Genomic DNA, 27770 nt, shown 5'->3' with positions numbered 1-27770 from the left:
TCAGCCAATTAAAAACAAAGTTAGAGGAAAGAAAGCTGGCCCTTCAGGAGTTTAGTGAAATTAAAACTGAATATGAAAAGAGCACACCAGGCGGGTGGAGGATGCTCTGGCAAAGAACACTTTGATCAACAAGGACCAAACTCAGGAGGTGAGTCTCCTGCAGCAAAGATTGGCCCAGTATTTCCAATCCAGGCAGGAAGCACAGAGCAACAATGAGGCTCTCTGTGAAAAGAATGAAAGTTCCACAAACAGATAATTGTCCAGAACCAAATCATTGAGACCAGTAAGGCCTTAATAGAGGAGCGAAAGGGTCAGAGTTTGGCCTGTCACCAGGGAATAGGGGCAAAAAGAGAGGAGGTAAGAAGGGACAGAGAAACCCCTGAGTATAACCTCAGGACACCTGTCATCAGGGGCTTTAATCCCTTCAGTTCAATGGACTCTGCCACCCTCACGTCCACTGGCTTATATGAACCAAGGGCCACAGGGATGATAGACTTCAGCACAATGGAAAATATGGGACTGACAGATCAGCACCTCCCAGTGTAACGCTCCCCTAGTATCCACGGGGACGTCACTGAGCCTGTTATGGCCTCTTACGACCTTGAACCCTTCCCTGGAGGCTATTCGACTGGAGACTGGGCCTGAAACACAGGATTGGTTGAGTTTAACTCCCTATTGTCTCTGTGTGCTTGAACTCCTTCTTCCCCGAGGTCCAACCCTTCCCTTTGATCCACAGCTCACCTTGTTTTCTTGGATAGTGTGTTCTCCGTCCTGCTTTCAGCGCAGGGGCGCGTTGATTGATGCGGGCTTGTTGCTGCCTAGTCACTTCACTGGCAAGAGTCCGACAGGTAAGTATAATGAGTCTTTTGAACAGTTCTCTAACTTCATTCCTTTCCTTCCTTAGATGATGGCCGGCGCCCGGGGATGGTGGCATGCTGCTGAGACAAGTAGCACTGAAGGTGAGTGAGAGCGCGATGCACCCCTTTCGTATTTGCATTGAACTGAGTTATTTGTCTGTGTCTTTTAGGTGCCGCGACGTTTTCAGCGTGGATGCCGGTTATGAAGAACAAATGCGGTGGGTAAGCGTGGTATGCGGTGCCTCTAGATGTTTCCACGCTAACATGGATTGTCTTTTCCCTCTTGCAGATGGATGAGAAGTTCCAGAGACAGAGTTCCCCAGAGCGGCTGGGATTCAGGTAAGCGTTTGAAGTTCGTACAGTATTTAAAAATAAGCGAAGATTTGCAGAATGCTTACTAATGCCTTTTTTCTGTTCTTTTCCCTTTTCCTTAGGAAGCGGTGTGCCGGGATGGGAATGACACCGCCGAAGATGCCCGCAGAACAGAAGGAGCGATGAATGATGGGCAGAAGCGCCGCAAGGTAAGGCTGTTCCTAACGGTGTCCTTGTTCTTGCAGGAGCTGAGCGCTGAAGAAAGATGCAGGCCTACTGGAGACCTATCCGAACACGGTGAGTGTCACGCTGCAGGTGCAGAAAACGCAAAGCATGTTTCTCAGCCTGGGTGTGGCTTAAATAGTCTCTGGGTATCCTAGGTGTTTCTGGGCTGAACCACACCCAAAAGACTAGACCGCACATGCAGTTCTGGGAACCAAAATATGTGGGGGCATCCATCTTGTCCCCATCAATGCACTACAAGTCCAATCCCCAATGTTATCCAATGGGAGTGAGTGAGTCTGGTGCCACAAGCTCCAAGTCTGACTCCAAGTGGGTCTTTGGAGGAATGGAGAGGCCCTTGTGGGCCATGTAGGTGATCGTGGCCTGGCTCCAGCCTGACATCTTGGAGGGCTAGGGACATGAGAGGCAGGAATCATGACACCCAGAAATGGATGGGCGGGCATCACTGTACAGATTCCCAAATGTTAGGGCAATCCTCATTGATCAGGAAGACTCCAGTGAGGGGAGAATCAGAAAATTGGATCCTCAAAAATATTGCCCACCAAGGATCAGTCTGTCAAATTTGGTGGGGAACTCCATGAAAATAGACCCACCAATAGTATCTTAAAAACCACTTCCCAGCTATGACAGTGGGGGGTGGGGTACTCAGCTAATCCTGGGAGCAAGGGAGAGTCAGAAGACTCTTCTGAACGCCACAGGTCTCAAGAGACTAGGCCCCCACCTTCTGCAGGCCATTCCCAAGCCTGCAGAATTAGCGAGAGCCTAGAGGATCAGATAGCCACCTCCTGCAGCAGTGCCTCTGAGTGAGAGGATGAGTGGACAAGGGTGACCAAAACGAAAAAGGCCCACAAAATTAAGAGGGCCTTACTGAAAGATCCCCTGAACAAATCAAAGCCATTAGAAGCGTCATAACTCCCTATCATAAAAATGCCAAATATTCAGTTGGGGAGCACCTCGAGTTGTATGAGCAAATGATGGATACTTTCCATCTGATGGATAGCCAAAGTTGCATTCAATATGTCAAGTGGCCATTTTCCCCTGAATACTCCAGCTTCTTTGCGGGGCTGGAGGATCAGAACCACTCAAGATGGTCCACCTGTAGGGTGGCCATCTTAAATCATTTCTCCATACATAGAAACCATCAAGAGGCCCACAAGGTGGCCTTCAATCTGCAATGTGGGGAAGACCAGGCACCACAAGAATTTGTGCAAGAATTAAAAAGTGCCTTTGCGCAGACCACCAGGAGGGTGCACACAGACAGTAGGGAGTTCATCAATACCTTCTTTCATGCACTCCCTAAATACATCATGACCCAGCTGGTGAGGGTCTTTTATGGGAAGAGATCACTAGACTGGGTCATTGAACAGGCATTTGTGAAGTACAGAAACCAGTAGAAAATAAAAGTACTACTAAAAAACCCCAAACCAACCAACACCGCTGCTGCTGCTAAGGTGGCGGAGATGAAGGTTTCCCCCATTTTAGATCTGGATATGAGGTGGCCTAAAAATATTCCTGTGCAAAATCCTCCTAACCAAAGACCCAAAAGGCCCTGAGGCCAATCCCAAACAGGTAGTCAGGGAGGTAACCCCAAAAATGGGACCCCTAATCCCCTGACTACATCAGCCCCCGTTACAAGGGCAGCAGACCCGTCCTGGGCTATGTGTGGACTCCCGCAGCCCAAGGGGCGGATACAACCAGGCAGCTGACAACCCAGGAAACTTCCCTCCTATCTTTCCCCTGGAGGGAGGTAATCCCCCAAATGCCGGTTGAGCTTCTTTCCCCAGTACCCGCCAAACATAAACTCCCAAGACAACCCTTCTTTCTTTCCCCATTTTCCTGAGCCCAGACAGCCCAATCTGGGGGAAGGGAGGCCAAGGGTGGAGGGGTACCAGAACTATCCCAACCAAGGGTATTATGGGAGAAAGGACAGTTACCCTTCCCATGATCAACCTAGGATGGACCAGAGAATCCTGTACCAGCCAGAGTGGGTGTCCCAACTGGAGCGCCAGGTCCAGAACCTGTCGCAGGATCTGGGTCGCATGTTGAGGGCTCAGCAGAACCCTCAGATGAAAATGGCAGCCCAGAACCCCTCAAATCAAGGGTCTGGTACTCCAGAGCAATGACAGGGAGAGAACTCCGACAATCCACCGGTTCCCAGGGAGGAGGCACAGGGGGAAGGGAGTGTAAACCCTTAGAGGAAGCTTCCTTCCCCAATTGTTGAAAGCCTCTGGAAACCCAGGAACCGGAACCAAAATCTCCTGCCCCCGAAAATCTGGAACCTAAGGAAAAGAGGACGGGTAGGAGAAATAAAGGGCTTAAAAGACCCATTTTGGGGAGGAGGTTAGAATCTTCCAATTTGAAGGAGAGGGGTCCTCAGAGTATTCTGGGGAAAGGAACTTCTCCTTCAGGGTTGGGGAAACTCCTCCCAAAGAAAAGTGGGTCCCAAGAGATCCTAATCCAGACTGGGTAGATGTGGGGACTGAGTTAAAACCGCCCAACATTGAACCCCAGAATGACAAACCAGAAAATCACCTTGCCCAAACCAATTCTGGTGACTGCCTCCAAAAAGAGGGGGGGGGGGCAGCCCAGAATCAGAACCAGGGGAGCCCAAAACTCCCCCCATATCCAACTGCCATCTTTTTCTTACAGGGTCCCAAGATCCCAAACAAAATCCTGCCCAAACTACCCCTCTGTCAGAATCCAGAGCAAAGAAATTAACCCACCTATTGGCCCATAATACGCATTATCTTTGCCCCCTTGAGGAGAAGGAGGGACGATTTTATGCCCCGGTCCAAATACAGGGGCAATGTACATTATTGCCACTGGTGGACACTGAATCCCAAGCCACCCTTCTGTCAAAAAGGGCCTTTGATCCGCTGAATACAGGATGGGGGGAGGGATACCCATCCTTCTCACCCCTCTTCCTGGACAACTTAAGATCTTCAATGGGACGGAAATTCCTGTCGAGGGGACTGTGGATTTAGATGTTAAAATTGGGCAAAACAAGGTGAAACACCTGGTCATAGTTGTGACTCCAGAGGGCACACCATGTTTACTAGGGAATGACATCCTGAGTAGATTGTCTCCCTTCATAGATTGTGTAAACAAAGTCCTCTGGACCCAGACTAACCGACCAATAAAATTAAAACATAGTGTCAACCATGTTAGTTTAAATGGCACATGCTACATGTTTGAACAAAAACCTGCCCAAATTGAATTCCATTTTCGAAACAATCAAATCCCTGACATGACAGTAATTGAAGTAGGTCAACAAACTGGTGATGGGAAGTCCTCTCTATTTCTGAAAATCAACCTTCCTTCCAGTCTTAAGTGGCATTCCACACTGGAAGGGAATACTCTGAAATTCTATACAAATTCACAATCACAAAATCCCGCTTCTATACTCCAAAATGATGAGAAATCAGCTCAAAGCTTGGAGACATTCAGAAAATTGGAGAACAGTTGTTCATCCCCATTCAGTAAAATGGGGGGGAGGACTCTGTTCTCGCCCGAGTGTGCGTGAACAATGGTAAGAGCTTCATCAGCGAGGCCATGTTCCGAAAACTCCCAAAGCATCCAGCCATTCTCACATTTAAATTTGATAGACAAATAGGAAATGGACCTGGAAACACCCAATTCAAACATCTCCTGCCTAGCAAGTGTATGATTGAAATTTCCAAAGGCAAAAAGACCATAGTCCTTAATTGTTGCATTGTGCGAGATGTCCCTGCTGTATTTTATTTAGACAGTGACATTCCAATCGCTTTGCCATTAGTTTGGACCTAATAAACTTCAAAGCCTGATCCCGATTAGCAGGTAATCCGATGGACTTTGATGACCCAGAGAAAGCATTTCGGTCAGCTCAATTGCTCCCATATGCAGTTGAAATTCAGATTGGTGAGGACGTCACCATCCCAGAACAGACCCAACAATTCACACTTAAAATTAAAATTAAAAGAGGACAGAATCTGCAAAATCCTGACTCATATGTTCACCTAATGCCCATTTCCAACAGCAAGGGTTGGGGTTAAACCCAACACCTCTAGTCAATACAGAACACAACACATTCCAATAGTGGTGGATAACAGAGACCTTAGGAGTATCCCTCTGGGCACAGGCACCATTATTGGCATGGCGGTTGATGACCAACATTTATCCATAGATTTAGGTAATGAACTGGTAGGACCAATCCCCAATGACTGTTTTGACAGTGATAGCGACAATGACACAATAAGAGACAGGATCTTGACCTGGCATGGGGGGAATTTCCTGGAGTACTTTTCCTGCCCTTATGGTAAGGAAGATGAGACCTGTGACTTCAGGAGGGATGAGGCAATCTTTCAAGTCCACCAGGACTGCTTTCCCCACCTGAAGCCATCAGTCCAAGTCAATACTTTAACCAGGGACTTCTCCACCCAGCTGGAGGAGGCCGCTGAGATAGCCAAACCAGAAGTCTTTCCTGGCTTCAGGCAAGTGGCTGAAGAGAGAGTCAACCTAGCTGATACCTGTGAGACTCTGGAGCAAAAGCAAAAGTTGAAACAAGTTTTCTTAGATTTTCAAGATCTCTTTGCGGTGGACTGATATGACTGTGGTTGCACCGAAATCCATACAACAACAATTCCCAAGGACCCTGGAATGCCTCCATTAATGTGAGAGGCAAGCGATATTGCTTCACAAACACTAGAGTCCCTTATAGAAATAATTAAGAACCTTGAGTCCCGTGGGATAATTTGTCCAGTCCACAGCACCTTCAATAATCTGGTGCTGGGGATTTTGAAACCAAACGGCCAGTAGAGACTCTGTGCTGACCTAAGGGAGCTCAACAAATGGGTCCACACTTCCCGATGGCCTCTTCCCTACATTGACCAAGGGCTGGCCCAGATCCAGGGGTCAAAGGTATACATGTCCATTGACCTGACCAATGGGTACTGGACTGTACCTGTCAGTAGGGAGGACCAATAAAAGCTGGCCTTTACCTTTGCGGAGCAGCAGTACACTTGAGCCCAGACTCCCTTTAGATACATCAACTCCGGAAATTAATTTAATATCTGTTTGCACAAGGCCATGCCCGATTTGGGCTAAAGGGGTAACTGGCCTATGTAGATGATGTTCTAATCAAAAGCTCAACTGTGGAGGAACACATAGCGGAGATCCGTTATGTTCTGACACAGTTGTGGGCTGCCGGAGCAAAACTCTCTTTCCAAAAGGCACAGTGGTGCAGGACCCGTGTCAACTTCTTGGGGCATGAGATACCTCCTGAGTTTCTCTGTCCCCAGGAAAAGGAAGTAGAAGCACTCCAGAAACTAAAAGACCCCACCAATCTGCGGGAGCTAAGGAGCCTCCTTGGACTGACTAATTACAGCAGAAAGTTCATTGAGGATTACACAGAGATCACGAGACCCCTGATCCATCTGTTGAAGGGGGGTCAAGTGGGAGTGGGGTGCAGAACAAGCCAAGGCAGTAAGACAACTCAAAAGAGCAAGCACCATGCCTAGCTTACTCTGTCAAAAACAAGGAGTTCTTCTTGGAGATATGGTTCTCAAATACATGCTTGACAGCAGTATTATATAAAAAGCATGACAAGGTAAAGAAAGTAATCTCCTATGCGAGTAAGACTTTATTCTCTGTGGAGGAAAAATCCAACGACTGTGAGAAGGCACTCCTGGCAACGGTGTGGGCATTGAAGAATTACCCCCCGTTCATCCAGGGGGAACACATCATAGTGGAGACTCCACACCAGCCTCTGCAATATCTTCAAAGTGACAGATTCCGGGACGGAAAAGTGAGTAATTCCCAAATTACTTCCTGGATTCTGTCAATGCAAGGCTTTCCTGTGGAGGTCAGATATGGCCAAAACAAGAAGAGTCCCCTCGCGCAAGTTCTCGCTGACTTGCATGATTGTGCCAGAGAAAACTGTCTTGAGGACGAAAGACTTAAAATCAAGGACAACATGGAGGCATACTGTAATTCCCCACACAGGGTCTATGAAGAAGAGAAGTGTGAGGGAATGCCCACTGTCTATGTGGATAGATACTCCTACCATGTTGACAACAATGGGAAAAGGAACTTTTGGCCGGCGTGGGGAATATATGGATAAATCATGCCCCAGAGCCCTACACTGGGTACAAAATCGTTCCCCGTAGTAGTCAAGTGGCATAGCTGAAGGCTGTGCATCAAGCCATCAAGCCATCCTCACTGCTGTCCAACACCAACTCAATTAACTGATCATAATCACTGATTCAGATTATGTACGGAACGGGTTTGTGGAGCACCTCGTTAATTGGATCAAGGGTCATTCTAAAGTAGAGGGACCAGACACAACTAGAAATGACTTAGCTGATCAGCTGGCCAAAACCGGAACCATCCTAGGGGATCTACCTGAGATCGAGTCACTGTTGGGGGAAATCCAGATCACTGCTATAACTAGGTCCCAGATAAATGCTCACAATGAACTCTCAACTGCCCAATGGAGTAAGGAGACCCCAGATGCTGATTTGATTATGGCTCAAAAAGGGGATCCAAAAATTGGTAAGTTTTATCAACACATTGAGGATCCTGAGAACTTCCCCTGACGGATACCGATTGTATTGGGAAAGAGGACCTCAGAGTGTTGATGAAATGTCCAAAAATTTTCCGAATCCAAGACGTTTTTTTTGGTGAGGAGATCCATATCCGCCCATGACCAGTGGGTGGTCCCTACCTCATTCCAAAGCCTGATGCTAAGTCACGCCCATGATGCGGCCACAGTGGGTCATCGGGGGTTTCATACGACATTAGAAATCTTGTGAGAGTTTGCATACTGGCCACACATGGAGCAGGACCTCGACCAGTACTTGAAGGGGTGTCTTTTGTGTGCACAATTTCAGCCAACATCGCTCACACACTGTGGTCTCCTCCAAAGAGGGAGATGACACTACCTTGGTCAGATTTGCATGTTGATTTTATCGGGCCCATGATTCGCTGAACAAGTACATGTTGACCGTAACATGCTTGTTTACTCAATGGGTGGAATGTCTCCCGGCGCCAAATTGCAAGGCAGAAACAGCAGCTGCCATGATGATCAATCACATCTTCTTGCGTTTTGGACTACCCCAAAGGATTGAGTCAGACCGAGGTAGCCACTTCACTAGCGAAGTGATGACAAAGATGTGGGAGATACTTGGGGTAAAAAGGAAATTACACATTGTCGACCGGAAGTCCTCTAGTGGTGGAGTTGAGAGGTACAATAAAACTATTGTGAGCGTATTAAAAATGTTTGTGGCAGATTCTGGGCCAACTTGGGACATTCGATTACCCCTTGTCCTGATGGCTATCAGATCTAGCCTTTCTTCTGCAACTAAGATGTCTCCATTTGAGCTGAATAATGGACGAAGGATGGTGCTACCCCAGCATCTGCTCTACAGAACCCAAGAGCAGACCTTGATAAATGCCTCCACAACTCATGAGTATGTTGAGAATCTGCGAAAACACTTTCAACATGCTTTTGTGTATGATCAGTGGAATCTAGAAAGAGCTGCAGACAGTATGAAGACCCAGTATGACCATAAAACAACTAAAAAGGAATATCAAGCAGGAGACCGGGTCTACTTGTACAATTTCCAAAGGAACCAAGCCAAGGAGCGCAAATTCCTCTCAAGTTGGCGGGGTCCTTTTGAAATTGTGGACAGAATCTCACCAGTCGGCTACAGAATCCGCATCTACAAGGGAAATTTGACAGAGGGGGAAGACAAGTGTGGTCCACATAAACCAGCTAAAGAGTTGCCACCGCAGGCATACTTTGTGGCAGATAGAAGAGCTTACCGGAAACTCAGAGGCAGAAAATCTGCATACTTAGAAAAATTATTAAATATTCATTGATTACACCTGAGAAAATGAGTAAATGACCACTGAATATAGACAGGGCATATTGCCAATTGTAGAGAGTGCAAGTGTCTTTCCCACTGTTGAGATCCCCCAAATATGTGTGGGTACAGTAGTGGGAACATGTTCATAACTGTGTTATGTTCTGTTTTCTAGTATTGGCACTAAAATCCCAAAAAGGAGGACAACCCGGGGACCGGGAGGAAAAATCCAAGGAATCCGGAGGATCGTCCCATTCCAACCTGAACCGGCCAGGAGAGTATGTCACCTCAATCGCGGACGGGAGAAGCAACTGAATTTCTCCACATGGAAAAAAAAGAACATCCCACTCGCCCCAACACCCCTTGAATAGAAGTCAAAACGAACTCGGAGGAGGAATCTGTGGGATGTATTGACCCACTCTGCTTTACTATACAGCCTCACTCTGCTATCTATGGTGCGAGATACAGCAAAATGGTGGCAAAACCCTTGTGTGCGCCAAAACTGCCAAAAGAGCATTCCAGCACACAAAAAAAGATGGCTCACAACCTGCCACCCATGGTGCATGTGTGGTGGAACAGAGCACACGATGCTGAAAAAGTGCCAGTGGGCACCATGACAAGTAAACATGAAGTACAGAGGGAGAAGCAGCGCTTTGCAAATGAAACTCCAGAAAGTTGCATGTAATGACATTTACTTTGCTGCTGAAACTTCAAAATGCCTGTTCATAACACTTTCCAACACTCAAAATCTTGCCTGGCGCTAAAATTCATTTATTCTAATGAAGCACTGTGAAAGTCCTGAAAGGTTAAGAGCAACACATTTTCTCAGCAAAACTGGATTGCCTGTGAATTACAGCCCCTGTCAAAATCCGTGTGCAGCCACACTGGGTTACCTGTGAGTGACAGCCCCTGTCAAATGGGCTCTGCTGATTAAACTGTAAAGTTGTCTAAAACTAAAGACCTGCCGGATTAGCAAATATAATTGGATTGTTGCTGAAAGGAACACAGATCTCAGTGGTTTTGATACCACAGGTTTAAATCTAAGAATGTAATTTATCTATGTCATCTGATGCAAAAAGTTTGTTTTAGGCTGGGTGGGCCTGCAAGAGTTTGAAAAACAGGTTTCCACCCAGGGGGAGGGAATTCCTCTCAGCAGATGCTCACTGACACATGATAATTGTGGGGTAGGACAGACTTTTGTCTGCAGCCAGGGACTGAACAATGGCAGATTCTCCAGGCCAGGAAATGGACGTGTGAAAAGGTCATAAACTAGGCTCGCAGAAGGAAATCCCAAAGGTGGGGGTTGCTCCTTGCCTCCAGAGACAGACAAAAGGCGGACCATTTGCTGCCAAGAATATGTAATGAACATTTTTTAGAGACTTATAACTCACTATCAGAAGTGGTAAAAACATGAAATAGGCAGATTTGTTGTTCTAATTTTTGGCCCTACAATTCAAAACGTGGGGGAACTGTGTAGCATATTCTGAACAGGAATAGCAATCTATGTGGTTTTGTGGGAACTGTATTTATGTTACACTTTGCACACTCATTCCTATGGTAAACACGCATATTTGTGGAAAGTTGGAGAACGTTTGGAAAATGTTTTCATGGCGAAATGGACAAAATGCTGCAAAAAGGCGAAACAAGGGCTCACAGCTGTGGGATATTGATGAACAGATACTCCATACAATATGTAATCCTTGTATGTGATTTTATTAGAGGTTACACACGTATAAATATGTATTTAGGACAAAATTCGATTTTTATACTAGTGGCTGGGAGAGGTTTCAAAGGATTGTAAAAACCAAACCAGAAACTTGACATCATCTGTCTTTGATCCAATCACTCGGGTGCAAGGCAGAGATGAGGCTCTGATCCAATCCCAGTTCACAGGGGCAGGTTTAGTTAAGCTGGCTCACACACCCATTTTTGTGATGTCATTTGAAAGGATAAATAGAGACATCTGACAACACATGGAGACTCTCTCCTTCTGATTCCAGTGAAGCACTTTGTTCCAGCATTCAACATCCAGCCTTCAAAATACTTCCAGATCCAAATTCCAATGACCACGCCAAGCAGTAGCTGAATCATTTCCAGCTAGGCCTCATCCTTAACCAATCCTTACAACTCAGTGAAGCGCTGTGGTGTAGGGAAGCATCCTGAAGCTATATGGCTTGCTACATTAGGGCTTGCCTGATTAACTCGCCAGCCTGCTGATCTGAAATATCCAGAAACAAGAAGGGCAGATCCCGTGCATTTCCAGTGACCGGCCTAGCTGATCCTAGCTGCTGTGCTGTCCTTCCTTGATAGACCCGATCCATTGACCATAATCTTGATGGGCCTAAAATCTTAAATCCCAGTGTATTGTGAGTTTTAGCAGGACGCTAGAGAACTATTGTATACCTTTCCCTATTTTGTTCCACCCAAATCCCTGAGCTATCCTTAATTTCATAACCAGTAACAGTGTCAAAATCTTTAGTGCTATCTACCCTGTCAATTTTCTAAATAATTCTAATTTTCTAAAGCGTAATTTTCATAGTCATTTTTATTTGTGTAACGCTGATCCATAAATCCCACTTTGAGTGTTTGGGCTGGTTCCGCCGGGGAAAGCGCTGGGGATCTGTTACTGAAGTCATGAATCAGTCTCAAAGCTTACTTCGTCCCAACCTGGTTGTCTAGTCAGCATGCTCTAGTCTTGAGTAAAAGCAAAACCCATACTTTCTGATTTTAAACTGAAGTTCTTGTCCAAATTTGTGTCTTTATTTCTGAAAAACACCTCTCACTAAATTTCAATGTCCACTGTTACCTATTATCTTTAGCTATCCCCACGACCGTCATCAAAGCAGTGAGGTTGACCGATATTTAATAAAAAATTGCATAGTAAAAGTTTGCTGCAAATTTACATTTTGCAAGAGTTTTAGACGTGTGAATTGGCTTTAAATTAATTCCCCACTTTGCCTTTGATATTCCAATTTTTTTCTTTTGATTAAATAATTGCTTGCGATTGCTTGCATCTGTTCAAAGCGGCTCCTGTAGAAATGTATAATAGTTTAAGCATTTTTGACCACAATTAGTGTTTTTGCTAAGCCAGTTTCAAAGCCATTCTGGCAGTTGAAAAGTCAAATCCGTTTTGTCTATTGTGTTTAAGGAGGGAAGGTGGGAGTGATGTTCTGTTTGGTCAGTAGTATTCCTGAGTACCTGCTCTCTCCTCACATCTATTTAAATTGCCGACACCCAGGATCACCCCCTCCGCCAGGCTTGTATCCTCCTTGCAGTTTGGGCCTCCCTCCGTTGTGTTCACTACCGCCTTTCTTTAAAACAGTTCATGTATTTCTAACACAGTTGATGTATTGCTCCTTTTCATCAGAAAGCAGGGTTTTCATTCTATTAGCTTTCTTTTGGCATCCCTCTGTCGGGTTCATATTTGTCCTATTCTACAGTTAACAACCTTATCTGAAATCAGGATTCCCTTCCCCTAGCTTTCCTCCGGCCACTGGTCAGAGAATTTTGATTGCATAAGGGATTTGACGTAACCCTTGTAGGACCACTCTGATACCTGATGCCACCCCTTCCTAGGGCTTCTGGTTCTTGTAGTTTCAAAGAATAGGGCAGAGTTTTTCGAATAAGCACCCACTTGGCGCTGTATCCCTCTGTACCTGGACCTCAACTGGGTTTCTTTAAAGTTCAAAACACATACACCAGTTCTTTCTCTTTCAGATTCCTTGCTTTGAAAATGTTGTTACTTGCAACCTTCGGATCAACACAGTTCAGTTTACTTATCAGCTTCCTCGGACTCACCAGCTATGCTGAACCCGTTGGCTTCTTTGTTCTCTGGAGTGAAGGCAGTACTATGGAAGCCAGCTTGCCTCTCTGCTTGTGTTATCAAAGCAGGAGACCCCTGTGTAGCATTGATGCCTACTGCTTTGAACGCCAGCTGTAGCTCCTGGCCTTATGCTTTCCCTTTCGTAGGCTTCGCAGTATGAGATGAAAAGGGCAAGGGCAATCCCCCCTTCATCGTCCTTCCAGGTCTCACTGCCTTTCCCCTCCTTTTGAACTGCCGGTTTTGTGTACCTCTCTCCTTGTGCATTCAGCTTGCTCAAAGTGTGCTTTCCTGCTCTGCCTTTTATCCCTGTGGGGAAGAGGAAGGGCCATCAGGCATACATGATTATTGTCAATTGCCAGACTCAGGCACATGTGAGGTAAACGACTCTGGTGGTAGTCTGTTGTCTGTTACCATGTAAGAATGTGTTTGTGTGAGAAAAGGAGGGGTAGAGCTTCTAAATACCCTACAGGGTAGGATTGAGAGAAGGTGTTACAGGGAAGGGGATACCACGTCTCAACCCTTGGGGTCCCACTTACACTACCGGACTACCCCTAACCCAGATTATCCTCTCCCACAGGTCCCCCGCCTAGGAACTGGATCCAATAGTCATGTCTGTGTCCTGGCCCCTGGTCCTCCCCCAGGAACTGGATCCAATAATGATGGCTGTACATTTGGGGATTTCAGAGCCCCCTGCACTTAAAGGCCTGTGTTGAGGAAGCAAGCAGTTTAGAGATGTTTTTGTTGTTTAGGAACAAGGACAGCCCTCTTCCTAAAGAAGTCAGGTTCAACAGGAGGAATAGGATCACCCAATTAAATTACAGTCTGTTTGCAGCTCAGACCATGAATGAGCTTTGTTAATTTTGAATTTTAACAAAAATCATCCTGTGGTGTTCCGCCAAGGGTAATTAATGAAATTAATATTTTAGTGAAATAGTTAAATAAGCTAATGATCTACAGGCTGCATGGCCATTTGGCAATTTGTATGCCTTTTTTACCAAAAGTATGATAGTTAGGAACATACAATTTATTATCCATATTCCAAACTTTACCCTCCACCCGTTCACAAACTCAAATTTTGAACATTTTCAGATCAGCCAGAAACCCATTTTAGATGGCCATTACAGTTCCCTGAGTCGTAGGTCGATGCATTTTATATCACCAAAATCACCTCAAAATGACATAAAAACTTACATTTCAATCAATAAGTTCTTTGTGAAGTTTGCCCAGAGCCCCACCCTTTGTCCTTGGCTGAAATTGACTCCCATATTGCATTTTCTAACATCAGCCTTAAATCCTTCAAATACAGTGTGTTTTTGTGGTTTCAGGGTCACTTTGCTTTTTCTTTTTAACATACAGGGCTGCTTCTTTCAGTCATTAATAAAAAACACTTTTAATTATCTAATGCTTGTTTTCCTGCTGAAAGGTGAGTCCAAATTGTCAGAGTGCACAACCTTTTGATGGTTGTTGGCAGTTTCGGTGAAAATGCTGCAGTTATTTCTCAGCCAGTAATAGGATGCGCTTTTCCAATCTGCACTTGGATTACATTTTTATTTTAGTCTTCTCTGGATTTCCCTTGCAGAAGAACACCCACATATTCAGCCTAAATAGGCCTACAGGAACTTGTCAGGGCAAACAAGCAAGCTTTTCTTTTCAAATGTTTTGCTGGTATTTTGCACGTGAAGCATACTTTTTGTCAACACACACACCATGGGCCTGATTCATGGAAGTGTTTTATAATGGCACAATCCCATAGGAAAATGTTCCATGAATCAGGCCCCATGTCTTTTCCCTGACATCTTTATGTTGGCAGGGGGACACTTTCTCATGTCTTGCTTTAACCTGAGAGCACACATGCAAAGCTGTTTTTGTGTCAGTGTTTAAAAATCCTATTTTTCATGTGAAAGGGACCTTTGAATTTCTTTTACTTTTGTGAATTGAAATGCTGCTTTTCCTTTGGTAATGATAGGTATGCTGTTTTCACATGGCCCTTCAGTTTGGGGCCCTTTGATTTCTTCAGTGAGGAGAGTGCAGCTGGCAGGGTGGCAGGCATCCGTCCAAACAGCATTCATCCTAATATGCCTTGGGGATTGTTATGGAACGGATCTTTAATCTGCCTTGGATAGCACTTGTGTTCACTCCTCTGGAAGAGGACTGTGGAATGACTGCACTGCCAAAAAGGAAGGAATGGGTGACCCCTTCCATATAAAGTCAATTCATCACTGGGGATTGTGAAAGGCAAATCTGTTATAAAGGAACCAATCTTTGGTCGCTATAACAAGTGACCCTTTCCTTCTTGCATAATACCCAGATTGCCTTGTTCTCCAATAAATTGAGGTGACATGAAGGGGGGAGAGGCCTACAACAAAGCAACATAGTAGAGCCCTTCTCAGATCCACTTTATCCTATCAAGATATTCAAACGCTGCCCCATTCCAAGCTTCCTGTGATGCTGGCCTTTGTTATGTGAGTGCACTTTTGAAGCAGGGTTCCCAGGAGATGTCCAGTTGACAGCTTGTGTATCCTGATTGGAGGCATTACCCCTCCACCTGAGCAATTAATGGATGGAAGTGCCCTGTCTATTGTGTCACTGTGAGCATTGCAGGCAGCCAGGCTACCATGAATACACATTGCCCTCACATACCTGGTCTAGGTTCACAGAATTGGCACTTGTATGATATCAGATTAGTGTCTCTTTAATAATTGTGTGATCTTATTAGTCACCATAGCATAACCAGACACTGGCTATTCTTATAGATTAACCTGCAACCAGACTGGTGAGGTAACAAATATTACATTTTTAATCAGATGTGCAGAAGTTAAGTCACCTTTGGCTACAGTGACGTTGGGACACAGAAGCAGTCGAGAATGCACATGTAACCTTTGAACCTGCCCTGTGCCACAGAAGAGCAGGTGCTGCAGTTGTCAGGAGACTGGTGCAGTAAGGGCACATATATGCTCAATGTTTTCAGCATGGGCCTTTACAAATTGGTGTTCTGATCAGCAGACTCCCCTTTCCGAAACAGAATTACCCACACCATTTTATATTATTAAAAATAAAAAAGCGAGGGCTTTCACAACCATGACAGATGTCATGCTGTGAACACAAGATGCGCACACGACATCCATCCTCCCCATGTATGCACTGCATAAATGGTTACTATTATAATTGTTTATGAAGTCGCACCATAGGTTATAAACACCCATGAGTGAGTTTCTCCCTACATAAAACACAGAACAAAATCAGTGTTGGATGATCCCAATGTTGATAGTTAAGGAAAATAAGGCACATTCAGGTAAAGAGATTTCCTCAGAATCACAAAATATATGAAGTGTGGAAGACAGGATTGCAGGTTCAGATTCATTTTAGACAGCAGAAAATAATTAATCTTCACATATTCCATTTTCAGTTGTAGAACCCATAAAACACATTCTGCAAAGTTGTCATTCAAGAGCTGAACTATTAAATTTTTCAATCATATTTTAGAATAAATCTGGCTTGCAAAGCACTAAGTCACATGATAAAGCAACCTGACAATGCATAAGATATACCTCCAAAGAAACACATGTTTAAAAAGCAAATATGCATCACTTCATTAGAAACAATAAAGGGGCCAAGCTAGCCCCATAATCAGGTGCAGTGGCACAGATCTCTTTAAAGTTCACTCAATCTGCTGAGTCACCTTTGCAGATTTGCACATCTGTCTCGTTTACCCAATGTTCCTTGTCCACCAGTTTCCGGTGTCATTCCTGTGCATCTCATCCTCAATGCCCTTCACTTTGACTTTCCTTCAATTAACTTGTATACCTCCATTCTCCTTTGCTCCATATTTAAACCCTCAACTCAATCCCCTTTCTGTACCCTCACCCTCTCCCCTTGCCCATGTTGATCAGTATTCCTTCCCACTCACTTCCTTCAACTGCCCATAACACCATAACCATTCCTTGCCCATCACCACCATACATTGCCCTGGCTACATTTAGATGTAAGACCACCTTGGTTTGCCATTAAACCTCTGCCAGACATAAAAAGGAGCTGAGGTTGAGATCTTGCTGATAGTTGTGGTGTGGGCGTCTACACTTGGAAAATGGAGAACTAAAGATACAAAGGGTGCATAGTTTTCATTGTGCTTCCAAGTTAAGGTTTCTTGGAAAGTCGGTTGTGCAGTTCAGGTCATGGTGGCAGAGGAGACTGCGGTGGGAGTCTGCCTGGAATCTGGTGATAGAGAGTATGTCTGGCCTATTATATTTATTTGTATTTACTCACATAGCTGATCCGAGATCACAGAGGTAAGCCGTGTGCATGTTTATGTTTCGGTCTTTTAGTGTTTAACACTTTGTGTGACAACAGAAAGTCTCTGATGTCGTTTTTAAACTTTGGACATTTTGAATAAATTGTCTATTTGTATGACGAAACAGTATTGGTGTAATGCATAATTATTGTGACTGTTGAGAGCTAACTACCTTCTGTTCATATGAAACTTACGACCCAAAAAAAGGTAGAGCTACCACTGTAGTGGTCCTTTTGGGTTTCCTTCCTTATAGTTTAGAGCAATAACCCTGCCAGCCAGGGGTAGAGGAGAAGCTAGGACATTTTGCCTTTGCTCCCATTCTTCCCCATTCTCTAAAGCTATAGGCACACCCTTAACTTATGAACTATCCACCTAGCCATATTGGAAGAGAGCTCTTATGTTTTAAATGGTGATAGTGATACAATAAAAATCATTGGAGAACTGTTGAGAAGACACAATATATTGGTGAATGCCATCATACTGGCAAGTGTCCATTCCTTGCCAACAGTGCAATTGCTGTAAATTACATAAAATCAAAATTGTGTTTCAGCTCAGCAACATACACTGTCTACTGTCTTATTGAGGTGATACTACACCAATGGATTCCAAAAACTGAAAATATCTCTAAGTGGCCAGAGTAACATTGCTGCCACCATTGGTCAAGAATATAGAGATTGTTAACCCTCTTCCCTCCCATGTACTTTGACAACATGAGACCACTCAGAATTCACTTTTTAATATCAGAATGTGACCCAAAAAAAACATGTTTTAAGGACCTCTATCAAATTGGATTCTGCTCCGCGTGAGTTCAAGGATGAGTTGGGGTAAAACGGCTCACTCAGCCCTCACACTTCTACAAACCTAAACCCAACACACCTAATGCAATCATAAAGGTAAAACAGGGACAGTTAAGAGACATATGTCCTTCGTCTTTTGTTGTAATATGGGCTGGGGGAAGGCTATTCTCTTAAGAGGGGTATGAGGGTGAATCAGTAGTGACTGAAACAACACAGTAACACAGTCCAAAATAAAGGGACTGCCCATAAAATGTTCTATGAATATTTATATATATCTATACTTCAATTAAACACACCATATGCAATAGAACAAATAGAAAATACTGAATAAAAACCCACCCGAAGGAAGAACAGGGAAGGTGCAACAGACTGAGGATAGTAGCATTCTGAGAGTGGTTCCAGGGATGGTAGGTGCGTTACTAGCCACGGAAAGGATACATCATTGTTGGAAACATGTGCAAATCGTGACAATCAGTCTCTAGGGTTCAAGTGGACCAAGTTGGCAGTTTAGGGGTCAACACGAGTGGGCAGTTCTGGGTCAACAGTACCTGGATTCAGTTCTTGGTGAGTTGACAGAGTAAGATGCAGTGTCGAACATTGATCTGAGCAGATCAAGCTTAGTTTGGGCATGTTGGAGGCATGCGGGCCCAAGTAGCAAGAGGTTGTTGAGTAGGGAAAATTCAGTTGCTCATTGCAGTCAAAGGGGGCTCTCAATGATGCAGGTCAGGGGGCAACCCTAGGAGTCTGCAGTTGGGCAAGGCCAAGTCAGGCTTTCACTTCTGGGAGGGTTAGATGCGTGATGCTCCTGCAATTTGAGTCAGCGTGCGACAGTTGAAATGGTCATCTTGGGAGTGTCTATGTGCAGGCCGGTGAGGTGGCTTCTCAAGGGCTAGTTGGGTAGAGCCATGGTCTTAGCCCCTGGTCATAGTTGGGGTGTGACTCACCAGTGATTCGGATCAGGTCCTGACTTCAAGCAGGTCTAGCAAGTGACGGGCTTAAGTACAGCATGATCCAGTGTAGAGCTGGTTCGAAGTGCAAGCAATAGTTCAGGTTAGAGGAGCGAATGGTGTTGTCCCTCTCGTTCAAGGTGCAGTGAACACAGAGGGAATGGTTCGGTGTGGTAGAACAGGGAGCTTTGACTGGTCTGGCCCTGCAGCTGCTGTGAGGCCCATTCAGGGGGATTCAAGGACAGGAGGATTCTATTCAGCTTTACGAGATTCCTGTGCATAGTGGTTGGTACTGGTACAGAGCAAAGGTCAATCGTTATGTACCCTGCCCCTTCTTCACCTTAAGCTGAGGGCTTTGGAAAGTACAACTATCCCAAAAGAAGTCTAGTGAGTTCTTCCACAGTGTTTCTGTGGGTCTTGAGAGGATCCGAGAGGATTTGGGAGAATATGAGGATCAGTAGGAGACCCCTTCTTTTAAAGGCAAACGTGCCCGGTGATTGGACTAAAGTGAGCCTCTCTTAGTGGTCCAATCCCTGCTCTTGAGCAGAGTGGACTTTGCCTTTCTGAAGTTCTTTGCTTCCGAGTAAGGGGGGGGGGCAAGGAAGAGAAAACAAGACTAAGAGGAGCACTGACCAGAGAATTCTTGCCTAATCTAGTCCCCCCCATCCCTTCTCACTAAGAACAAAGGCCTTCAGAGAGGCATCACCCTGGTGGGAGGCTACTCCTTTTGCATGGGTGTGCTGGTTTGATGTCTGGGCCCAGGACAGCTGCCACCTCTCTGGACATCTCTGGTGGATGGTGTTACCTGCCCTCACAAAGAGATCAAAGAAGGGGCCCAGTCCTCTAGTTTCCTGTCCTGCCATTTCACAGTCTCCACCCGGCTAACCAGAATACACATCACCTTCGACAGTGGAGCTAACTTGCATGAGCTGACACATGTGTGATTGTGGTATCAATTGGCATGTGTCGGATGTGTTCATACGTATTACAATGCATAATGCCTAAACTGCGACATAGCTTTAGTTAGAGTTTACTCTGCCACCAGCATGGGTTACTTATGATCATCATAGTTTGGTAAAGGGGGACATATCTTAAATGCTGACCCTGCTAGGCAGAGACTCGTCTGTCTCTGCAGTTGCCGAGTAGGAATATTGTGATGTTGAACTGGCTTTATGCCATGAGTAGAGCAGGTGCGCAGATAAGGCTACTGGTGCAGCAAGACACAATTACACTAGGCTTTTAGCATAAAGTTGACAAAAAGGGGAATCTGATTAGTAGTTCAACATTTTGGAGATGGAATTGTATGTATTAACAAAAATCAAAAAAGCCAGGGCTTTGCACCCATGCCATATAGCAATTACTCACACCAACTCTTGCAATATCAGTGCCAGTATTACAGAACATTGTGAGACTGGCACAGTGCAAAGTGATTTTTAAAGTGCATATGCATTTTTGTGGAAAACGAAATTCCATAGTACTGTAATTTGTAATGTGCATGTGCAGCAGCAAAAACCATTAAACAGACATATTTGGGACCTCTTTGCATAACCTTGGTGGTGCACAATTTGGAAAGGGCGCCCCGATATAGTGTGAACAGAAATTATTTGTAAAATCAAAAATGTCCATGCCAGAAACATATAGGTAGGACTACACTTTGTCAGTTGACTTTAAAAGAAAAGCAGGACTTCAGCAGTGGCCATCAATACTAAAGAAAGTCTACAACAAGCTACATGTCAGATGGTGAGAAAAGTGTCAAAAGAGAGCAGGAGTGAAGATGGTCCAACTGTCCCTTACATCTTGAGAGTCGCTGGGAAGGAACTGTGAAGCTGAGAGTTGGAGGTTAGCAAAGTTCTTTCCCTGAATGTGGGACAATGTGGTTTTGGAAGATGCAAATAGGCAAAGTGGAAAAGAGAGGATGTACCTGTTCTTTGAAGCTAAGCTTCTTTCCGGTGTGCCAAACATCAGACCAATGCTGCTTAGCCCGGAGGCTTAAAAGTGACAAAGGTCATGCAGCGAGAGAAGCTTGAGCGTACACACCTTTTTTACTCCCATGTGCATGCTCAAATGACCCTCACCTGTCCCTCGCACAAAAGGGCTTTGCTTGGTTTCCAAACAAACAGAAGTGTCAGGGAAGTGGGCATAGGTCATAAAAACAGATGAGTTTTAGCAAAACTGATTCGTCTGGTCACCCACACTTATTACTTGGGCAGGTCTCTCACCTTCTAAAGAAAGTCTTCAATTGTTGTCTAAAAAGGATAAATAACAAACCTAATTGCTGGAGAATTCAATCACGTCTGAACCTCCAGGCACTGCACTAGGAAAGCAGACCAATATCTGGTTCAACCCCACACCGTGCCGCAATTGTGACTTTTATATAAACGTTTGAAAAGAGCACACGCATGGAGCGTTTGTGTTTTCTTCATTGACGTTTGCTGTCAGTGTTGCATCTGGCGACCCCTTTTAACATCAACATATCCAATGTGTTAGACAATACAAAATTGTCAGCAGACTATTTCATGGCATGAAAAAACCTAGACATGTATAAACACCACCAGGTCGGACTCGTCAAATAAAATTGTCTCAGGCACCAATGAAAAAGTGGCCCACAGTTGCAAATGGCTATTCATTCCTTCGGTGACACTGGGCCTCATTACGAGTTTGGCGGTATGGAAACAACGGTACCGGTAAGCTTGCAGGTACCATTGTTTCGGGACCGGCAAACTACAAGTTCTGCGAGCGGGAGACTTTCAACCAGGGAGGTGTAACTTGGTGGGCGGAACGGCGCCTGCTCGCAGACTTTGATGGATGCACCGGCACTGTTGCACACAGTGCAGGTGCATCCGTCCTCCCCATTCCCATTGAGTCCAGTGGGACTGGATGGGAATGAGGATTTTCTTTTTTCTGGTATTTACCGACACAGCTACCGCCAGAGTCATAATGAGGCCCACTGTTTGAATAGTAACCAGGGGGGAGTTTTTTGATAAAGCGTGATGCAAATTGTGCATTTTAAAGAATATTTATTCAGCAACACTGGTCAAAACTACTAGCTGTAGAGTGAATTAACTCATCAAACTGGTCCAAATTGGCCAGAAAGTGGACCAATTTGACCACAAAAACCGGCCCACACCAGAATGTTTTGTTTTTGGTTCGGCCATGGGCCTGACCACCTTTCTGAGCAAATTCATTAACAACAAAACATTGATGTTTACTACATTTCTTGTTTCACCGGGTATGTCCATCAGATTTTGGCATTCTCAGCTTTTCGTCCAACATTTTTAGAGAGCTTGGCAGAGTATTTTATACATATCAAAGATATATTTCAAGGAATGTCTAATGAAAGCTTCCGTATCCTGTTTGGAAACCCAGTGACGAAAATCATTATTTTGTCATCCACCCTTAATGCATAGAGCATCATAAACAAGGCAGGCCACGCGATATGAGAGGAAAAATGGCGTAGGTATCGGCAACTTACAGTAACAGTAAAACAGGGACCAATAAGAAGGGGGTTTAATCAAAACCTGGCTAATCACCTCCCATTTTCCCTTGTGATACGCACAACCTACCCTTTCATGGCTGCTTATATGTTCAGCCCCAACTGTAAATAAAGAATCAACAAAGTGCAGTCCAAACTTACGGGTTTCAGACTTGGCAGTCACTTCCAGGGTCAAATTCTCGGGGGAATCAACGGTTTCGTTTTCTGTTATGGAGTCAAAATTCATAATAAACATCATTGCCACGCCCTCTTGATTTTTCACCGGGATTATGTGGGTGTTGCAAATGAAGGTGGACCCTGAATAAAAAAACATGAAATGTAAATCGAATTGAAGCAACAACAATTGTATAAAGCGCTATAACAAACACATGATTTGCAACAGGATGTAAGCAAAGGCTAAAGATGTTAACAGTTCAATGTTTTTCCCATAGGGGGAACACTCTGCATAGCAGATAACCGGCATCATGTTATGAGTGATACAAAAATAATGCCTACATTTTTCATCAACCAGCACATTGAATGTTGGGACTTGCAGTTCTGATTTTGCCATTGTAAGTATGGAAATACCAGTCCCAGCATGCATTTAACGACTGGCTGGGGAGGGTATCACCAATAACACATGTGGCGCTATTTATTTTCCAGTTATGAGTGCATGACGTATGATTCATAATGTTCGCCCAACCTGTCATTAACAGTGCTCTCTGTGCATCCGGCTGCCCTCCTTTGATAAGCAATCCTTGGCCATATTAATAATAATATAATGTGTTATCTAGTGTTTCATGTCAGGTATTTCCTGCATTTAAGCTGTTTACCATCAGGTTATATTAGTGGTCAATTTAATGGTAGTCAGTAAAAGCACTTCAGAGCACAGCAGTTCTCTTACAGAGTTCCCATATCTTATGTAACGATACCTGTGGTTTTCTGTTAGCAGGAGAGGACTAGCTATATTTGGCTTGAGGGCAAGTTTACATTTATGGCCCATAGTGCAATGGCCCAAGTCCACAGTGCAGCGACCCCAACATTCAAAACAAGTAAACTCAATACCAACTTCTCCCCCTTCCACACAGTCTCAAGTATATATAGTAGACATTATTTTAAGTTTATGCAATATATTTTTTCAGTTATGATTGTGGTTTCCTAGAGACCTGAGCCCCTGGAAAGTCTCCAACTTACCAAACATAGTAACATTATTTCACCAGGATAGTAGACCTGGTGAAACGGGAAAGCTGGGATTTGAGAGCAGTTGTTAATGCATTGCAATATGACAGCAGGCTACATCTCCTCCCATCCCAACCCACCTTTAGTTTTAGAACAATGTAAAGTGGTGGCAAAGTTAGAGAATTCATTGGTAGAGCAGAGCCATTGCTGAACCACAGGGTCCGGGTTTGCTCTGGCATGACAGAAGACTCATACCTGGCTTCCTGTCTGTCCAGCCCACAACACAAAACCCATACCTACACCCCCTGTACCCACCCTCCACAACATAAGACCCTAATTTGTCATCCTGCCTCCTCACCAGTATGCTAAACATAAATTGTTAAAATTATAATTATTTATAGTACAACAATATAGAGTATAAATACATATGTGTGAGGCTGACTATACAGATAATTAAGAAAAATAATACAAAGTGATGAAAAGTGATTTGTACAGGATCACATATTGTATGAAGTGTGGAAGGTGGGGCCTGGTTCCACAGCTTCCTATTCAAAAAGCAGGACATACTTAATCTTCTCATATTCTGTCTTCAAAATTAGAAACAAAGAAAATGTTTTTTACCAAGTTTGTATTCAAAGGTTTAAGTGAGTGTACTGTTCAATTAATCTGTTTCTCAAAGCATCAATGTATCTAAGCTTATTAGCTTTCTATATCCTGAGGCAAACACATCCGAGAAGCCGATTAGGATTATAATTATAACAAAAACATACTATTATAATAGAAATAGTATTTGAAACATATGTTCCTAAAGCAAGTATGCATCACCTAGTCAGAAAAAGTGAAGGGGGTCAAGTCTGCCCCACAATCAGATGCAGTGGCATGCAGGTCAGACATAGATCTCAGTAACAGTCAACCTGCTGATCTACCATTCCACATGTGTACCCCATCTCATTTACCCTATTTTATTTACCCATCATCCTCCAGTGTCCTTCCCTTGCATCGCATTCAAAATGCCCCACTATTTCTACCAATTAAGTTTCAGACCTCTATTTCCCTTCTGCGCCATCCTTTAGGTATTAACTCTGTCCCCTTCCCTTGCACGCACCTGCTTCCCTTGCCAACATTGCTCAGTCACCAATTCCTTGCCACTCACGCTCTTTAATTGCCCATCACACCAAGCCCATTCCTCACCCCTCACCACCTTGTGTTGTCCTGGCTTGCAGTTAGACAATAGACCATCTTCATTTGTCAGTCAGACTCTGCCTGACATGACAAGAGGCCTTACTGGTATTTGATGCTATCAGGTCTGCACTTACACTTTCTTTGATTGTGTTTGAGTGTATTTGTGAAACTGTACAGTATAGATGGAAGGATGCATCTGTGTTCATGTGACTTTGTATCTATATATCTGAATATGCATGTGTGTCTTTTGTTGGTCACACAATTGCAGAGTGTTCTGGACAAGGCAATGGAAAATGATCACAGACTTAAGGTGTCAATAAGAGTCGGGTGGTAAAAGTAACATTGTCCGGTTTTTGGCAAATGTCGTGATTTTACTGTCTACCCAATTCAGGGTTTTATCAAATACCATTTGTGGTATTCCATGGGAATACCGGTGGTGTATTTTAAGAGAACTTTTTGCAGAAAATCCACCTATTTTTTACCTCCACCTTGCACCAACTACAAACATTTGTAATTTTACTATAAAGAACAGAATCATAAGTGCTTCTCTTCAATAGAGTGAAAAAGTTTTTTTTACAAATTGCCATGTTGAGGGGGTTAAAATGTGGGCATCTCTTCAAGCATCTTCTCAACACCGTGCCCATATAATGCATAAACGTGTCTGAATTTACCCTTATGTGTATAAAGAATATCAACAGTAGTGTTATAAGTCACTACTGTACATAATCCAATTCTCCCTTCACATTGATGCTGAAAATAAGGTTTAAACAAATTTTTACATTACCACCAAAGGCAGTGCTGGCTACTTTCTTCCGCTGTATTAAAACATCTGTCCATCTCTGAATGACCCCCTTAGTTTGTAGTCTTCTAATAATGAATAACTGGATAGAACATCTTTCTATGTGAATTGTTCAACTGTGTACAAAAAAAGGAACCACAAACTGTCAAGCAGCCATTTCTAAAACAAACCACTATATAAGTAACGCCCATGGGTGCTATTCAGTGTGCTATTAAACTCTTTTTGTATGAACTCATTGGTGATCAAGAAACTCACCAGAACATCGGGGAAGCATTCAGACAGAATCAAACCAAGGATAAACTCTAATAAGATATGGACCCTTCCTTGTCAAGAAGGTGTTGTGATAAACTGCTGTGGATTGTAACAGATCACTGGCCAATGGTGCCAAAAGTACCATCAAGGGTCATAGAACTAGTTATTTAAATGCATTCATTGCCACTTGAGCTATGAACATGCCACTGCTCCCGAGACCTCTCTCTCTCACTCACCGTAAAGCCTGCTTATGTGTGGGGGCCACCCAGTCACATCTACAACATTCCTGAAATAAAGATGAAAGCCTCTCCCCATTTACACAGAATCTGAGCAGGCTTTGCATTTCTCAGTTCCATTGCGGAAGGCTAGATTCCGAAGGATTTCGTCTTTTTCAATAATGTATTGTACATTTGTGAGCTCTGGCCCATAGGGCAAAAGGCCAGCCATCCTGTGGGGGAATTGCCTCTTTGCCACCCATTCCAGTCCGCCCCTGTTTGTTAGGGTTAAGCGGCCTTGGATGAAAGGAAAAACTCAGATTTTGGATGAATGCCAATGTGTTTGTTCAGTTTTGATAAAGGACTAGAATGTGTAAAGTGACAGGACAATATGTTTAGCAGGTGTGCCCTACTTATGCTGAACAGAAACAAGGCACTCCCTATTATTTCAAATACATGCAAATACATATATGAATGTGCTTTGTCACGTGATTGGACAAACGCATATCAAACAAAGGCAGCACCTTCATTGTTAGACTGAAAACAGGATATTTACCTTTGAAAACATGTACAGCTCGACAAAAGTTACCATATGCCCATGAGGCACACACATTCAAAAGCGGGACTCAGACTGTATTAATTCTATGAGCGCAACACTCAAACGGTGTATTACATGGCCTGCGGTAGCGGCCATGTAGTTATGGTTAAGTTGCTCATCTCATAGGAAGAGCACTTTTTGGGCAGCGTATAACTTCGCTCCCCCTGGACGAATCCTCAGAACACCTTGCAAAATAAAAGTACATGACCCACTCTGAATTTATTTGCAAAGTTTGGTGAGGTTTGGTCAAGTGGGGGGCAAAGTTATAGGGGAGGTCCCAAAATGTATTTTTTTACCATAGACTGAATGGAGAAAACATTTCTGTCGCGCCTACAGCCCAAACCGCTGGACGGATTTTCACCGAATTCGCGGTAGGAACAGCGACTTGGTCCCGAAAGCGTGCTTTTGTAAATTTTGTGATAATTCATCCAGTATTTTTTTTTAAACGACCAAAAAGTAGGTCTAAAAAAATTAGTGATATCTATGTCCGCTCTGCGGACACACTTCCCTGTTCGCTCCGCGGACAGGACAACGATTGGATAACCAGCTTGCGTCATGTCCGCGGACATCTCTAGCTGGGATGAGGCATGAGGTGCATCAAATTGTTTCGATGCACCCACCATATTGGATGGGCGGACATGCGCTGGAAGTGAGCATAAATCAGATTTTGGGGAGTGTGTTTGTCGGGGAGTAAGAGATGGGTCAAATGCTGTATTTGTTTAGGTGGAAGAAGGCTGTGATTTGTTTGCGGTGTCCGTGGTCACCGCGATTGTCCGCGGACATACTAGACACTGGGCGCACTACTGGCTGTTTTAGTTTAGTATGATGTTGGTTTTGGGTCGTTAGAAGAGCATTGGGTGAAGAGGGTATGTATTGAAGAGTTTGTACATTGGTTGTAATTCATTTTTAGAATGTTAATTGAAGTGCACAGTTTTGAGGTGGATGTATTATGTTTTTGGGTTGTG

At 44.1% G+C, this 27770-nt stretch overlaps 1 protein-coding gene across 4 annotated transcripts in view; it reads right to left on the bottom strand.

Annotated features, from left to right (window-relative positions):
• Positions 1-27770, bottom strand: part of KCNH7 (potassium voltage-gated channel subfamily H member 7) — a 2172707-nt gene that overhangs the window by 1348084 nt on the left and 796853 nt on the right. For all 4 annotated transcript variants that reach the window (XM_069616318.1, XM_069616315.1, XM_069616317.1 and 1 more), the window contains exon 3: positions 22743-22898. In XM_069616318.1, coding sequence (XP_069472419.1) covers positions 22743-22898 — 156 coding nt within the window. The remainder of the gene's footprint in view (positions 1-22742; positions 22899-27770) is intronic.

This window comes from Ambystoma mexicanum, chromosome 9 (genome assembly GCF_040938575.1).
Source record: "Ambystoma mexicanum isolate Mex_15411 chromosome 9, UKY_AmexF1_1, whole genome shotgun sequence".
Lineage (NCBI taxonomy): Eukaryota > Metazoa > Chordata > Amphibia > Caudata > Ambystomatidae > Ambystoma > Ambystoma mexicanum.
Note: the sequence above shows the minus strand (reverse complement) of the source record. Positions and strands in the feature narration are given on the sequence as shown.